General features: G+C 30.8%; 1 protein-coding gene across 2 annotated transcripts in view; it reads left to right on the plus strand.

Moving 5' to 3' along the window:
• Nucleotides 1-15,014, plus strand: part of LOC107437770 (transforming growth factor-beta-induced protein ig-h3) — a 29,174-nt gene extending 14,160 nt beyond the window's left edge. For both annotated transcript variants that reach the window (XM_087153463.1, XM_016049871.4), the window contains 5 exons: nt 589-725; nt 6,214-6,378; nt 9,826-9,921; nt 12,434-12,674; nt 14,753-15,014. In XM_087153463.1, coding sequence (XP_087009589.1) covers nt 589-725; nt 6,214-6,378; nt 9,826-9,921; nt 12,434-12,674; nt 14,753-14,979 — 866 coding nt within the window. In that variant the 3' untranslated portion in view covers nt 14,980-15,014. The remainder of the gene's footprint in view (nt 1-588; nt 726-6,213; nt 6,379-9,825; nt 9,922-12,433; nt 12,675-14,752) is intronic.
• Nucleotides 15,015-15,458: the final 444 nt, after the last annotated feature.

Genomic DNA, 15,458 nt, shown 5'->3' on the forward strand with positions numbered 1-15,458 from the left:
ATGATGGTAGGCGGAAAAAAAGAGTACTGGAGAAGAAAAAAAAATTAATTATTATTATATAAATGAAACGAACGATTCAATATGGACCGGTGAATTAAATATAATAAATTTGAACGTAATTAGATATTTTAAAAAAACTTAATTAATATATAAAAATTAATTTAGAGTGTAAGGAAAGGAACGTTCCACACTAACTAACTGATTAAAATTTTTCAGCAGTTCTAAAATTATTCAGTTATTATTCTAAAATTAATTATGATTCTTTATTAATCTAAAATTAATTTTTATTATTCTAAAATTAGTTCATTTATTGTTTTGGATTATAATAATATGCATATAATACTTTTCAAATGGTTACTTTTATAAAATTTGTATTAAATTGATATCCGTTCTATCAACTTCAAATTGAACTTTGTATACTAATTATTTTATTAAAAAAATATCTACTTATGATACTGAAAATTATTTAATTACATTAAATTTTGAGTTAAACAGCCCCAATCGAATCAGACATTTATATAATAGTAAATGAGGTGCTTTTTATTTCTTGTGTTCTTCCGTGATTCCTCTATGACATATTTCTTTCAGCTAGCACTGTTTCTCAAGTGATGGAAAAATATGGGCTAGGAGAATTCTTATCCTTAATCAAGATGGCAAATCTCGGATATTATTTTGACGCTTTGGAAAATGTAACTTATTTCGTACCCTCCGATGATTCCATAAAAGTAAGACATGCCAATATCTCTAATCAGTAATTCTGCCTGACCTCAATAACAGGTGTCAAAAATAGAACATTTTTACGAATTAGCAATTTAGTCGAAATATTACATTAGGAAACAAAATTCTTGTTGCATTTATACAAATAATTGATCTTAACTCATTCGGGTGTGGGGATTTCTAGCCTTTATTTCTTGAGGGACTTTATTTCTTTATTCTTCGGGCTTAGGATTTCTTCTAGGCTTTTATTCTTAAATCTACAGATTTTTTTAAATGACTTTTTTAGTATATTTCTTTCCGAAATGTACAAATTAAAAAACTTTATGTATAACAGGAATCGCGTAAGTGTTGTGACCAGCTTCTAGAGGAGTTATGGCATATTATCATGTTTGAAATTGCAGAGGAACCGATGCCCGGAAATGCCATTGAACAAGGCTTTTGGCGCTTCTCTATTATAAACTCTCACTGGCTGAAAACGATCTGTCTTTTTGGATTGGTAGCTTTGATAATTGTCTGCGCACTTAACATATCGTGTATTGTTGCTGCAAGTCTCTTTAGGTATTCAAAACTTTTGCAGTGCGGGGTCATGCCCACCACGGAAAAGTTCAATCCTGAGTTGACGATGACAGTAAGTCTGCCTGAAACTTTGTCCTTTTGCTCAGATGTAGTTATCACATTAAAAAACTACAATTAAGTTTTCAGCGAGGCTGTTTGTACCCCGGAAAAGGGAATTAGCCGGTAGTGAAACTATTTCATTTTCAGCTTGTTATAGCAACGAATAAATTTTCTTTACCCACACTTATTTATAGTAATTTTCAAACTAAGGGCACAGGCTGTTGTATTTTTAATAAGTCTTATAAATTTTAACAAGTCTTGGTAGCCAAGGATTTATATTGCTTCCGAAAACAATTTAACTATAAAATGCTTTTACGACCAACGATTTTCTTTTGCTTTCCGGGGCACTAATAGCCCTGGTTTGCAGTGGACATAGGTGATCTGTGTCTGCCTTTATTTCTTTTCTTCATTTGAATAAACTTGATCAGTCAAAACCAGAGGACACTAAGGTATTTTCAAGAAGATCTCAAGATATATCAAGATCAAATCCAAGAAATAGAAATTTTACGTTCATGATCTTCATAACATGGGTAGTATCCAATTATATTTTCTCTGATGGAAGAAGGGTTGCAGGATCAAATTTAATTTCCTCGGGAGTTTCAGTAATGCCTGAAAAAATGGAGTAGTTTCAGGCAGAGCGAATGCACTTATCATCTGAGTTGGATTGGAGTCAAAAGTGAATTGAATGAGTTTTTTCTTATTTCGTTTTTATACTTATTCTTCCTGTTTCATTTTGTTTACCATAGCATTATCATTGTTCAATTAGAATATTATTTACATAAGATTGTCGCAGAATGTTTGTAACAATTAACCAAGTTTTTAACTCCTTTCTCCATGATTTCTCACCACCACCGCCATTAAACGAAAAATATCTGATTTATGATTGGTCAGAAATAGTTCTATTAAAGTTAAGCCTCGAAGTCATACTATCGTCCTGGACTAAGTGACTAGAAAAGTCCGTAAATTTACAATTGAATCAGGAAATAGACATTTTTGTTGAATAAATCAAGCGGAAATCAGTTGTTCGATCGAGGACGAGTATCGGAGTTCGAGGCTACAAATTATTCAGATTCATTTGTTTGATTCTGACCGATTTATCCTTAGAAAAAGAATTCTAGACTAAATCAGGGATTTCTTTCTCAATTTCTGCAATTCTATATCCTTAAGTTATTTCATCGTGGTGAGATTGAATAGTAAGCATAACGATCTTTAACAGTATTATAGTCATTTTATTATATACTAGCCGCTAAAGGCGGCCAGCTGTCCGCCATGCTAACGGTTTTCACAAATAAAGTTTTTTAAAACATAGCAGGAAATCTGAAAATTAGTGGACAATTAAAGTGTTCCTGTCCTGCAATTTTGTCTTCATATCCAGTTCTGTTGCAGATGTGTTATAGCTCTTGAGGATGTTTGAAGATGTAACTTTGGTATGGTAACATAAGGCCTATGGTAACCTAAGGCCTATGGTAATCTAACCTATAATATAAATATCAGGTGGAGACTTGCTTTTTTTTTTAAAAAAAAAAAAGGCCTCAGAAATTGTAAAAGCATAATACAAAAGTTGCTTTCGAAATCATCATTGGCCAACAGGTGAAAACCTCTTCTAATCTTCTTTGACGTTTCTCTGATACTTCTTGGGCTCTAGAATTGCTTGTCGAAATTCGGTCATGTTCTATCCTTCTTTGACGTTCCACAAATGTTTCTTGGGCCCTTCTTCTTCTTTGAGAATCTCTTAATATCCTTTTCTTTGACAAAATACAAAGTTTTTAGGAAGGCGGTTCTGCCATGTCCATACCTGCTAACTTTTACGCATTTGGCGTAAAATTGTATTACTATATTTAATGTGGTAACAAAATGTAAGCTTCCTATTGATTTCTTGCATTTATTAACTTAATTTATAATTTTTTTTTAAAAAAAAGCGTATATATAAATTTGTAACACAGTTGCGCTAGTTGTCATAAACTTGTTCAAAATACAGCGTATGTTTCTACCTGAAATTGAACTCTTCAATTCCATATTACTACCATTGGGGAAATTCATCCTTGAAAGGATTAAAAGTTGGCAGGTATGCATGTCAGTAATCGGGTTTTTAAGAAGTCAACGAATACTTTAGAACATACTATGAAAGCAAATCATGAAACTTCAGTATTAAAATCTAAGTGCTTACCTGCAAACTGAAACTTTCTGAAATAACTAATTACATTTAATAAAAACTGTTAAAATAAAGAATAGAAAAACCAAAGAGATCCAAGGTAAGTGTGATCGTTCCTTCAAAAACAATTAAATTCCTATTTTATATATTATATGGCTACAACGCTCAAGAAAAAAAAACTAAAATGCTAAATACATGAAAAGAACACAAAAACGGGGGAAAATATACTTGAGGGTGCCCCTTGGCGAAATCGGCTACTTATGTTTGGCGTCTTACTTGGTTGCCAGAACTCCGTGGTAACAGGAATAGCGGCCAAAACATAGTGATATTTCAATGAAACAATTGAAAATTTAAACAAAGCTTTTTAAAATTGCAGTGAACAGAATAGAATCAAAATTAATAAACCCACTAAAATGCATTTTGAATCGAAACAAAAATTAATGGCGTAAGCACAGAAAGAAAAAGAGAAAAATAACTCACTTCTTCATTAAGCTTGAATATCTTCAGATTTTGGTGCACAGAATTCTCCAATTGCAGTTAGGTACTGTCTAAACTACGATTCCTTTCTAATAGATCTTTTTATGTTGGGAGCATTGAACCTTTCACACGACCCACTCAAATATAATCTACCCCAAAAACGAATTAATTTTTAAATATCAATTTCTATTTCTATATAATTTTTTATGGTATCAATTTCTATTTCTACATTGCTACAAAAATTATCGTCTTCGCTTAAGAAAAAAAATAGAGCTTGGAAAGAAGAAGAAAAACTTATTATAACAATTATGAACAGCGACAAATAAATCAAAGCAAAGCGTTCTATTTACGTATGGAATATGTTGCCACATTTTTAATACAAAAGTTAAACTTTTCTCCACTTTGATAAATGTAAACAAATGCGAACCTTACAATTAAATTATTAATTCTTTCGTATATTATTGATTTAAGTTGTCGAAATTTAATATTTCAATTGTAAGGCTCGCATTAGCATACATTTATAAGAGATATGCATTTTTTAATAGTTTTTTTAATATGGCTCTTATTTGAAGACGAAAAAGCATAGATTTTCTTACAAAATGACTGATAACTAAAAAACTAATCCAAATTTTTGAAAAAGAAAAAAAATACTTCTTCATTATGTCAAAACACAATTTTGTGTCAAGTTTCGTGCCTGGGCGAGGCTTCTGGGGCGATATATTGTGATTACAGACAGACACACAGCCGCTTTTATTATTATGTATAGATTATAAAGTACATAAGCAGCATTCAGATAGGAAACACTTGCAGAGATGCTGACTTGCCATCTTTATAAAAAAATGTTTTTTAATGGTTGCAAAATTTATGTTTTTACACATGATTCTTGGTTTAGTAAATTTAATTAGTAGCACTTTTAGCCCCCATTACTTCTTAATAACACTAAAGTTCATAAAAAAACCTCACTTTATTGCTGTTACTTCGTGGTGAGCCTCTTGAAATGCTGTCAAAATAATCATAATCTGCAAATTTTAGTTTGTAGTTCTTAACCATTATTTAAAATACTTTGTGGAAATCGAGGTAGTTGACATGCCTACACTTGCGGATTACCAAATATATTAACGACAAAGTCAATAGCAATCATTTAGAATGAATGAACAATTAATTATCTTTGAAAAAAAATGCTATCATAAGTTTTTAAAGGTTTTTTTCATGAAGAAAAAAATAAACAAATGCCACAGTTTTAATTCAAAACAAAGCTTTAAGCTAAAATTTTAAACTCTACAGTAGTGTGGGTATCACGATCATTATTGGTTGTTAAAATATGGAATTGTTTATATTAGCAACTGTTCTTCTCATTCTATTTTGAATAAACCTAGTACGTCAAGTATCAATTCTCTCAAAGTGACGTAATCTTTATTCTTTCACAAAGATTTCAATTCATTCACTTTATATTTCTTATTTAACACAAAGACGGACACGAAGCCATGTATAATATAAACAAACTAATTATGCATACATAAAGCAAAAATATATCACGGATATAATAAATACATAAACAAATAATAAATCTAAGCTAAATAAAAGAGGTAGAGACAAGAAAGAATTATACTTAAACAAATTCTAGGTGCGACACGGTACTTTATTTAATTAACTTCACGTTAATTAACATTCTAACTTGTGTGGTGAAACTTAGAAACTGGGGTGATTTTTTATGTAAACAATTCATACCATGTTAATTATCGTTTTATCAAGTTAATTATCGTTTTTTTTAAATCTTTATAAGTCAATTTACAAAAGAACATAAAAATATTTTGAATTAATATTATCTAAAAGCATTTAAAGTGAGCGCAGGAAAAAGAAAAGCATTGAGTCTGGAAAACAACCCCAACAAGTTCCAAAACTATCGCCTCCTTTTTTAAAAAAATTTGATCTTGCTGTGCTGATTTTTATTCATGCTTTTGCTAGCCTGATTTTTTTTTAATGACTCTTACAACTCTCTATGAGTGATTATGGTGTTGAAGTTAATTTGGTTGAAACGTTTGCGAACATGAAAAACCTAAAATAACTCTCATTTTCCCTGAGAGTAAAAGGCATATAATATTATTACAAGAAAATCGCTATTTCATTAGATAACTGAGCCTTCGAAAAATAGTTTTAAGAACTTTAATAGCTTTAAAAAATACTAGTTTGTCCAGAGTTAGTTCGCAGTTTTAAGTAAGGGCATTTGACTATTTCTCTACTTTGTATTTCAGAAAATAACTCCTAGTCATTTAGAGTCATTTATGTATGACGCAGAAGCATTGAGAGAAGTATTGCTATACCACATAGGCGTTGGGCAACCTGAAATCAACGCACAAGAGCAAGAGTTAAGATCAAGATTAGAAAATACCTCTCTTCGTATTCAAGTACACGCTTCGGTAAATAGTTTCCATCATTTGAAATTTTGGTTTAAATAATTTCTCGTTTTATAATTCATGTTCCGTGTTGTACTATTAAAATAAACACATTAACAGGGTTATTTTAAGTTAGGTCAGGGTTATTTACAGGGTTATTCGATATTAGCGGTTACATATAAATAATACATTTTAATTCAGTTACACATCTACGCGGTAATTCTGTATGGCGGTTACAAAATTAAAAGGGCATATCATAATGATTTAAAATTGCTTAGCTACACCTGGCTTGAAACGCCATCGTCAGTTTCTCTATTATGAGCTGGCTGTTCGGGCGCATTTGAAGCGGTACTTTTATTTATTTAAATTATCTGAATTTTGTGTTTTTTTATTTAGACTTCAAATGGGCACAACTTTGCTAATTAGTCATCAAATCAATAAAATACAATAAAACAGTTAAAATTAGGCAACTTTAAACAATAATTGACATAAAATTAATGTACAATCAAGTTAATTCAAATAAAAATTATCGGTCCTAATGTGCACGCCCATAATAGGGAAGTTACATGAAATGACGTTTCTATGAAAATTACTACGGGCTTATGAATTACTACGCAATTCTCAATCCTTGTGAGACAGCCTAACATAGTTTGCAACAACTACGCTGAATTATCAGCATAAAAAAATGAAACGATAAGATTAGGATTGACAGCAGTTAATATTAAAATCACAAATAATATATAATAATAAAAAAATTTAAATGTGATTGGATGTAACGTGTTGCATCATCATCTTCAATACGATTTTAGAAATCATGAATTCCAATGTTCTCCCATTGTACAACACTCAGCTGAAAGTCCTAGGTCCAATTATTACTCAACCAATTTTTTTGAAAAATATACATCATATATTGACCTTAATTTCTGGGAGACTTTTCACATAATTAAAAGCAAAAATTCAATAGTAAGTTGTTTGATTGATATTCTATGACTCTCCGATATTTGGTAAATACTTTTCTTTAAATTATGTTTGTCTACTTTTTTGACGTCTTTAATCTTTCAATTGCCTATTTTTCTCATTAGTTGTTAAAGCAACACCTGGTTTGATGGTATAAAAGGTTTTGTTTATTTTCCGTACACATCTTCCAACATTTAAATTTATCGTGAAACACTTTCTACTGTGGTAGAAGAGAAATTTTTAAAATAAATAAGATTGCTCATTAAAACTTTTAACAAATCTTAACAAGATTTTTAACTTGATTTTAATTAAGCAATCTGATTTGATTATATACAAGTGTTGGACAAAAATATGGAAACAGTTCTATACTAATTTGAGATAAACAGTGTTTCTTTTAGAAACACATGTTTCGGAAGAATTTACATGGCAAATTTGTTCGTACAATTTGAAAGATAATGATAGAAACTTTTAGCTGTTAGGTCATTTGCACTCATGCTTTTTAAAGCTTTAATACCCGCCATTTTGAAATTCAATTTATTGGAATTGCATACATTTGCAGGCTTGTGTGCTCAATTTAAACTTATAAACCTTTGTGAAATAGAAGGACAGAGAGAAAAATGCAGAGGACAGCACGAAGTTACATCCAGAATAACAGCGGGATTCGAACTCGCTACCTTCACGTTTTGTGGAGCGTTTGGTGGTCGATACCACTCGGCCAGGGGGGGGAGGCACGGAATTCATTTTACAGGATTGCAATATTTCGTTTAGGTTGATTTTTTAAAATTATATTGGTACTGAAAAAAGAACAAAGCTTTTAAGTTACGGTAATTTTGGTCGATTCGAATTTTGCATGGGAAAAAAAGGAGGCTATTTCTAAAAGCTTCTAGCTTGATCATGAATTGACCATGATCTTTAAAATTGTGGTAACAGTTTTACCATGAAAAATCTGCCAAAACCAAAAAGAAATGTTGTTTGCATCGAGTTATTAAAGAAGAGTTTTCATATTTTTGTTCATCCCCTGTATCTCATTGAATTGTTCGAATATATCAGTAAAGAAAATATTTTTAATTCAAATTTATTAAAATATTACACGTTTTACCTTTAGAAAAAAATGTTTTTCGTAGTAGTTGGAGCGTATGTGCTTCCATGTATACAGTGAGACATCCAAGAAAGACCACCTCCTTTTACGACTGCTTTTGAAAGTAACGGAATTTTTTCCATAAGCTTTGTGTTGAAGAAAACCTTTAGGAGAGACCATTAAAACCTCTCCCAGCGACCGGGCAAACCTCTGCACCAAATGCGGAAAAGGTCGAATAAAGAAATAAGAAAAAAATATCAAAACAAAAATTTTATAAAATAAATAAGTAAATTAAAATGTATTCAAAATATGTGTCTGAGGCTCTTATTTAGAGAGCTCTTTTTGGCGATATAACCTCATGTTGCAGTCAGAGTGTACTAAAGCCGGTGACGATGTTATCAGTGATTTACTATAGTTCGTTCACCAGAAGTTGAGACTTGGCTCCACCTCCTGGGACGCAGAGTTCATTTCAGCTCGGGAGTTAGAAGAGAAACATCTCCGTTGTTGAAATTGAGACAACCCTTAATTTGCGCCAAACACAAAAAGTGAATTATTTTTCAGTCACTTACTTTGCTTTATCATCTGCTATTATACCTTTTGTTACACAAGCTAATTAAATATAGTTTAAATTTAAAAACTGTTGCTCTCCCAGCGAAATGGCTCATAAAGGACAAACTATTCACTCAAAAGAAAGAAATATCATAAGAAATGGTGCAAAATATAATCAAATTTATGAAATATTTATTGTTAAAAAATGCACATAAAGTTTGCGAAATAAATATTTTTGCCAAACGATCGCCAAATAGCAACATTGTTCAAGTTTGCTCACAACCTTCTCCCAAAAATAGCGAAATAGTATCGCCGCATACCACGTGATGAAGGCGGAGCCAAGTGCCAACTCCTGGTGAACGAGCTATACTAGAGTAGGAAGTTAAATAAGAAAAAAAAAAGTTGTTTTAGAAAGAAAAAAAAACCTCTTCTCATCTTCTAAAGTTAACTAATTCTTCTGATATAAAAATTAAATGCATATAAACAAAATACATAATTGTTTATTTATTTAAAATAGCTTTATCACTCATAATTGATAATTTAGACATAATTAAATCAGTTGGAATCATTTTTACAGACGCTGAAATTTATTCATTGATACGTTTTTTCATGTCGCCGACATAAGTGGGATTTCCTCACCAAGAAAAATGGACACTGACTAAAATTAAAATTAACAGTTCAATGGAGGTAACCTCTAAGAACGACCCATCTCTATCAACGATCATTTTACTGTGGAATGGAGATTATTCGCTCACTATTAATAAGAAAAAAACAAAACAAATTGTTATTTTCCAATGATGCTTTTTCTTTTTAAAAAATTGAAAAAAATATTAGGTTATTCGTTAGTGTACTATTATCGTAATTAGTATTGTTTTTCTTTTTTGTAGTACCCACACTCTGCTCCTCAAGTTCTAGTTCAATGTGCTGAAATTTTAAGTACAGGCAACAAGATCTGCGGCGGTACGCTTCATGTAATTAACAAGGTAACTTGTACAAAATATAACTACTGCATTTTTTGCAAAATATTTTATAGAGTGAGAGACTATTAAAAACTAAAGCTTTCCGAACTCTTAGTCATTACGTCGGCATTTTGAAAGCCTCACCATATGATCTGATATAGTGGTTTTTCGTATGAACTTTTGAATCATTAACGAGTTGGGTGAAAAAAACAACTTTAAACCAAATTAACAAAACAAAGAATCAGACTTAACTCACTAGAAGAAATTTTCCTCAAAAATTAAAAATTTAACGGCCCTGCATACTTGGCAGAGCAAACCGTTAAACATTATTATTGCTGCGACAATCTGTTTACATAATTTTCTAATGGTTTTGCCACATTTCTCCATTTTTTTTGTCGCAATATTTGACGAATTCTTGAAATTTAAAAAAAAAAACTGTTGAATTTTTTTTTTGTGTACTTGAAAATCGAGAAGAAGAATACGCGTTTAGGCCCAATCATGTGATTTAAATTACATGGTAGATCCTATTCACATGTTTGTACTTGGCTGGTAACGTTACAGCAATCATGGGTGCAACTCTTCAGTTTTGAGAAAAGATCAGAGGACTGATTTTCTATCCTCCAAAAATATTCATTTCCAACTTATTTTTCAAATTATTAAGTTTTCATTTAAATATTTACTTTTCTTTTCTCTTTGGAAAAAAAATTAAACAATGATTTTATGAAAAAATAAATAAAAAGGTAATTACTTTCTGTGTAAATAAAAAGGTAATTACATCGTTGTTTTTCATAATGATTGTAAAATGAACAAGTAATGTTGCCACACCACAATGAATTTTTACATCTTCTTGGGCTACAATGGTGGTTTACAATGAAAGAATGGGACTAATTAAATTTCAACATCTACAAATTTTAACAAAATTAATATTGTTGAATCTGAATTTGCTTGAGTTTGTATTCCCCCACCCCAATATTTTGTAATGATGGGCAAAGTAAATTTAGGTTTATTTTTAAAATATCAAATTTAAAGATCTAGGAAAAAACTTTAATAATGATGAAGTGTAAAAGAAGTAGAAATATGAATGGCTTCAAGAAAAAGTTGGTGGCGTAATTCAGCAATTGGTTCAAAAAGATATACATGATCAGCTATTATTTTAATTTATTTATTTATTGTAGAAAAAATAATCAATTACTGGTATAGTATGTGGGCCATTTTCATGGAAACTGAGCTATAAATCTCGGAAAATATCTTCTAAATAGCATTAGACAGTGTTAATTGATCAAAAAATTAGTTCAATCTTAAAATTTTTCTTGAGTGGTTCCGCATATAGCAGCAATTAAACTTTGTTTATTATCACGCTGGATCAATTTTCTGATTTATCAATTTAATTGGATAAATGTAAGCCACATCACGTGTGTTTGTCGAATTTGATTGGTTTCTGAATCGTGGCATAAACCGATGCCACTATTTACCCACGGTGACGTCACTTGCTGGTAATCAATTAAAAGTAACATTTTTGCTAAATTAGAGACAACCATTATTCAATATTCTTACTTTTACTCTCACTGGAAGCTTTGCTCTTTTCATATGCTTTTCAGATGGGCCCGAGGTAAATTTTTAAGTGCGGTATAATCTCGATATAACAAATATTTCTGGAATAATCTCGATATAACGAATATACGTTCTCGATGTAACGTTATGAGAAGTACGCTATTACAGCTCGTCACTGTCAAAATACTAATATTAAATATAAACAAATATGTTTAAAATGAGCCACACATTTCTTTTTTAATATTTATGAACAGTGGTCGGAAAAACTGCATTATTTTTGTAGTTTATTATAGCTACAACTACTTTTGTTACAAATGTAGTTAACTACAACTATTTTCTTTTTAAATGTAGTGACTACAAGCTACTTTGGAATTGTCGTAATTAATTCACTACTTTAAGGAGAAAAACTTTGCTAGGGAACTTAATTTACACCTTTGTTCAAAATGGGTTTGAATGAATACATTACATTAAATATAGGGAAATAATGAAGAAATATTTATTCATGATTACATGAGCCAGTTTGTTATTACAAAACATTTATGTTCGAATTTCTTCATTTAATCTTCATTTTTAAGCCTTTTTCGACTGCAAATATTTGATTTAAGAAATACGAAATAGTCAAATACTTTCAATTTTGTTAAGTGCTTAATGCTATTTTATTTCCTTTAAGAACGAAAATACGTTCCCTTCCGTTTAAATAACGTGTGCATGAGCAAGCAAATGTATATGTACGTTTATAAACCCATACGTTCTTTATAAACTTGCATATTTAGATAAAAAAAATAAGCTAAACTAAAAATACCACTTAAAAAAATTTTGTAGCTTTTCGAATGAAACTAATTTTAGATTTGAAATCCTCGCACCGAATTAAGTAAAATCGAGTACTAAAAGTAAAGTAACAAAAACTTCTGTTCCCCAGTGTTTTAGTTACCTTATTTAGTAACCTTCTAAGCGTGATATAAGTACGAGATAATTTTTGTTTCAGGTTCTCCTTCCACCGAAACTCAGCCTGATGCAACTTCTTGAAAACATCGAAGGTTTTTCTACTTTAGTTCTTTTATTGAGGGTGACAGGACTGGAGAATCGCCTGAAAGATCCAAATGCGAGGCAGACGATTTTAGCACCCACCGATGACGCTTTCCACCTGATGGGGCAATCCTTTCTCTTCCGCCTTCTCGATGATCTGAATTTTGCCTCTGATTTGGTCAAAATGCACATTCTGTCAGGTACTATATTCTCTTACTTGGACACTACAAGTGGACACACAATTTAGATTTGTTCAATAGACTAGATATTCAACCATCTATACGATGGTCAATAATCTAGTCTGAATCAGATACGATGTTCTCTTACTTGAACACTACAAGTGTTGACACAATTCAGATTTGTTCAATCGACTAGATATTCAACCATTTATGCTATGGTCGAATATCTAGTCTGAATCAGATACGATGTTCTCTTACTTGGACATTACAAGTGTTGACACAATTTAGATTTGTTCAATAGACTAGATATTCAACCATCTATATCAATTTTCAAATAAATTCTATTGAAATTATGGGTTCATTTATAAAGTTTTTAAATTATTTGTTAAAAATGAAGTTTAACTGTATTCAAGAGAGAAAAAACGCAGCATAAAATGACAATCAGGCAAATAACTATAGAAAAGACCAAATTTTGTGTTGTATTTATACAAGTACTTGATCTTGCCTAATTCGGGAGTGGGGATTTCAAATCTAAAATTAGTTTGTTTCGGAAATGTACAAATCGCAAAATAAAAAACGGACCATCCTGAATATCTTTTGATGTGATCTTCCCGTTCTAGGACTTAATTTTAATGGCTCGAGGGAGTACTTCAAATATGCTAATTAATATGGGCAAACGATATTTTAAGTTGGGAAATCAGACCCCAAAACGCACTTAAATCAATTAAACATACTCTTTCTTCGCCAAACCTTTTTAATCCCCAAAACATAGGGGTAGCCACAATCTAGAAATTATGGGTCCAATAGTTTGGTCAGAAGAGCGCGTTTAAGTTTTGACCCCTTAAAGATAATTTTACTTTTTGCATATTTCGCTATATCTCGAGAACTTTTTAAGTAAATTAAAAAATTTTGAACACAATTATAAAATTCGCTTATCCAAAGATAATAAAACTCAAAAAATAACTTTTATAAATATTTATTATTTAAGAATGGTCGAAAAAAATTTTGAATAGTAAGGTATACATCTTTTTGGATCATTTTGAAGTAAAAAAAAGCATCATTGCAAAATACTAAACTTGAGCAAAATTGGTAGAATAGTGCCTGAGAAATTAAATTTTAATTATCTGACCTTTTTGAAATTTAATTTCCCAGGAAATTTTCAACCGATTTTGCTCTAATTTTGTATTTTGTCTTTAAAATTGCATTTAAAATGACGTAAAATATTGTATACCTTACAATTCAACATTTTTTCAACTATTACTAAATATAATTATAAAAGATATTCAGTAAAAGTTATTTTTTCTATGGCACTTTGTTTGAATAAACGAATTTTATAATTGTGTGCAATTTTTTTTAATTCGCATAAAAAAATCTCGAGATATAGTGAAATACGCAAAAAAGTAAAGTTAACATTATGAGATTAAAACATTGGAAAGCTTTCATATTCATGGTAAATCCTTCACAAATGAAGCGGACTTGCGCTACGCACTTACGGACTTCCTTGCGTCAAAAACTTAGCAGTTTTACTGCAAGGAAATCGAGCAGCTGGAGGAACATTGACAGAAGATGCTGAATGCCGATGGAGATTAAGTCGTGAACGAACAATAGGTTATACCTTCTACAAGTCAGCCGTTAAAAACGGCGAGAACTTAATTGGTTACCTAGCAGAAAAGTTGTACAGCATATCTCATAAATACACTCATACATATTAGGGGTGATTCAGCACTGCGGTTACCAACTTGAAAGAGAGGTAGAATGGATCTTATTGCATGACAACTCATGTTGGAAACTTCATCATAATGTTGCTAGAGGCACTTCCGTGGACTGACTGTTCATGCATATTTGGAACCCAGAAATAAACTCAGACATAATGAATAGACTCAGAAATAAATATTTTATCGTAATAAAATGATTTCACCAATAATTTATGGAGCTTACTGTCAGTAACCTGCTTAGTTTTTTTGAACTTTCTCTGCAATTCTAATGTATTTTATTTATATTAGTTTTGTTTGAGATAAGTAAAGCAGAATTGATTCGGTTGCATTAGTTAAAATTCATTAATTTCTTCATATTTTGATAATTTCTGTTTTTATTTCCAGGCACTGTTTGCTGTTCTCAGCTGAAAGCAGATTTCATGGCAGGTCGTCGACTCGTGAGAGCAGTCGACGGTTCATCTCTTCCTATCAGTCGAACGAGAGAAGGAACTCTTACCGTGTTCGACGCTCGACTAGTCGACTGTGATATAATGGCCACCAATGGTGCTGTACATATGGTGGATGCAGTATTTCTACAAAAAATGGGAGATGGCGCATTTATTAGAATTTAGGAAAATAATTGAATAAAAATATTTTTGTTTACTGAGTAATCGACATTTATTTAAGGCAAATTAAAATGCTTCACTCTTTGAGAGGCTAGAAATTGTTTTAAAAATAAAACACCGAAATAACAAAAAATCTTTTAGTTTGGCTCCAGTTAAGCTGTTTATTTAAATGAATTTTTGAATTTACATTATTTTGTTTACATTGTGATTAGCGTTGTAAACCACAGCCGCTTAAAGAATTAACCAAAGTTGCTGTGCTTTCAATTTTAAACAAAAATTCATACTATTAATTATTACAAAATTATTAATAATTACGCAATAATTATTTCTATTGAAAACAAAAACATACTGTCACTCAAAAAACCTTAAAATCTAGTAACCGTATTATTTTATGGCTGTTAACTATTATTAGAGTCCTTTTATTTAACTTAAAATTTTTTCAAGTAAGGACAAAATATTTTTATAATTCAAATGGATTAAAAAAG

Source organism: Parasteatoda tepidariorum, chromosome 10 (genome assembly GCF_982258835.1).
Source record: "Parasteatoda tepidariorum strain Cologne lab strain chromosome 10, Ptep-v5.0, whole genome shotgun sequence".
Classification (NCBI taxonomy): domain Eukaryota; kingdom Metazoa; phylum Arthropoda; class Arachnida; order Araneae; family Theridiidae; genus Parasteatoda; species Parasteatoda tepidariorum.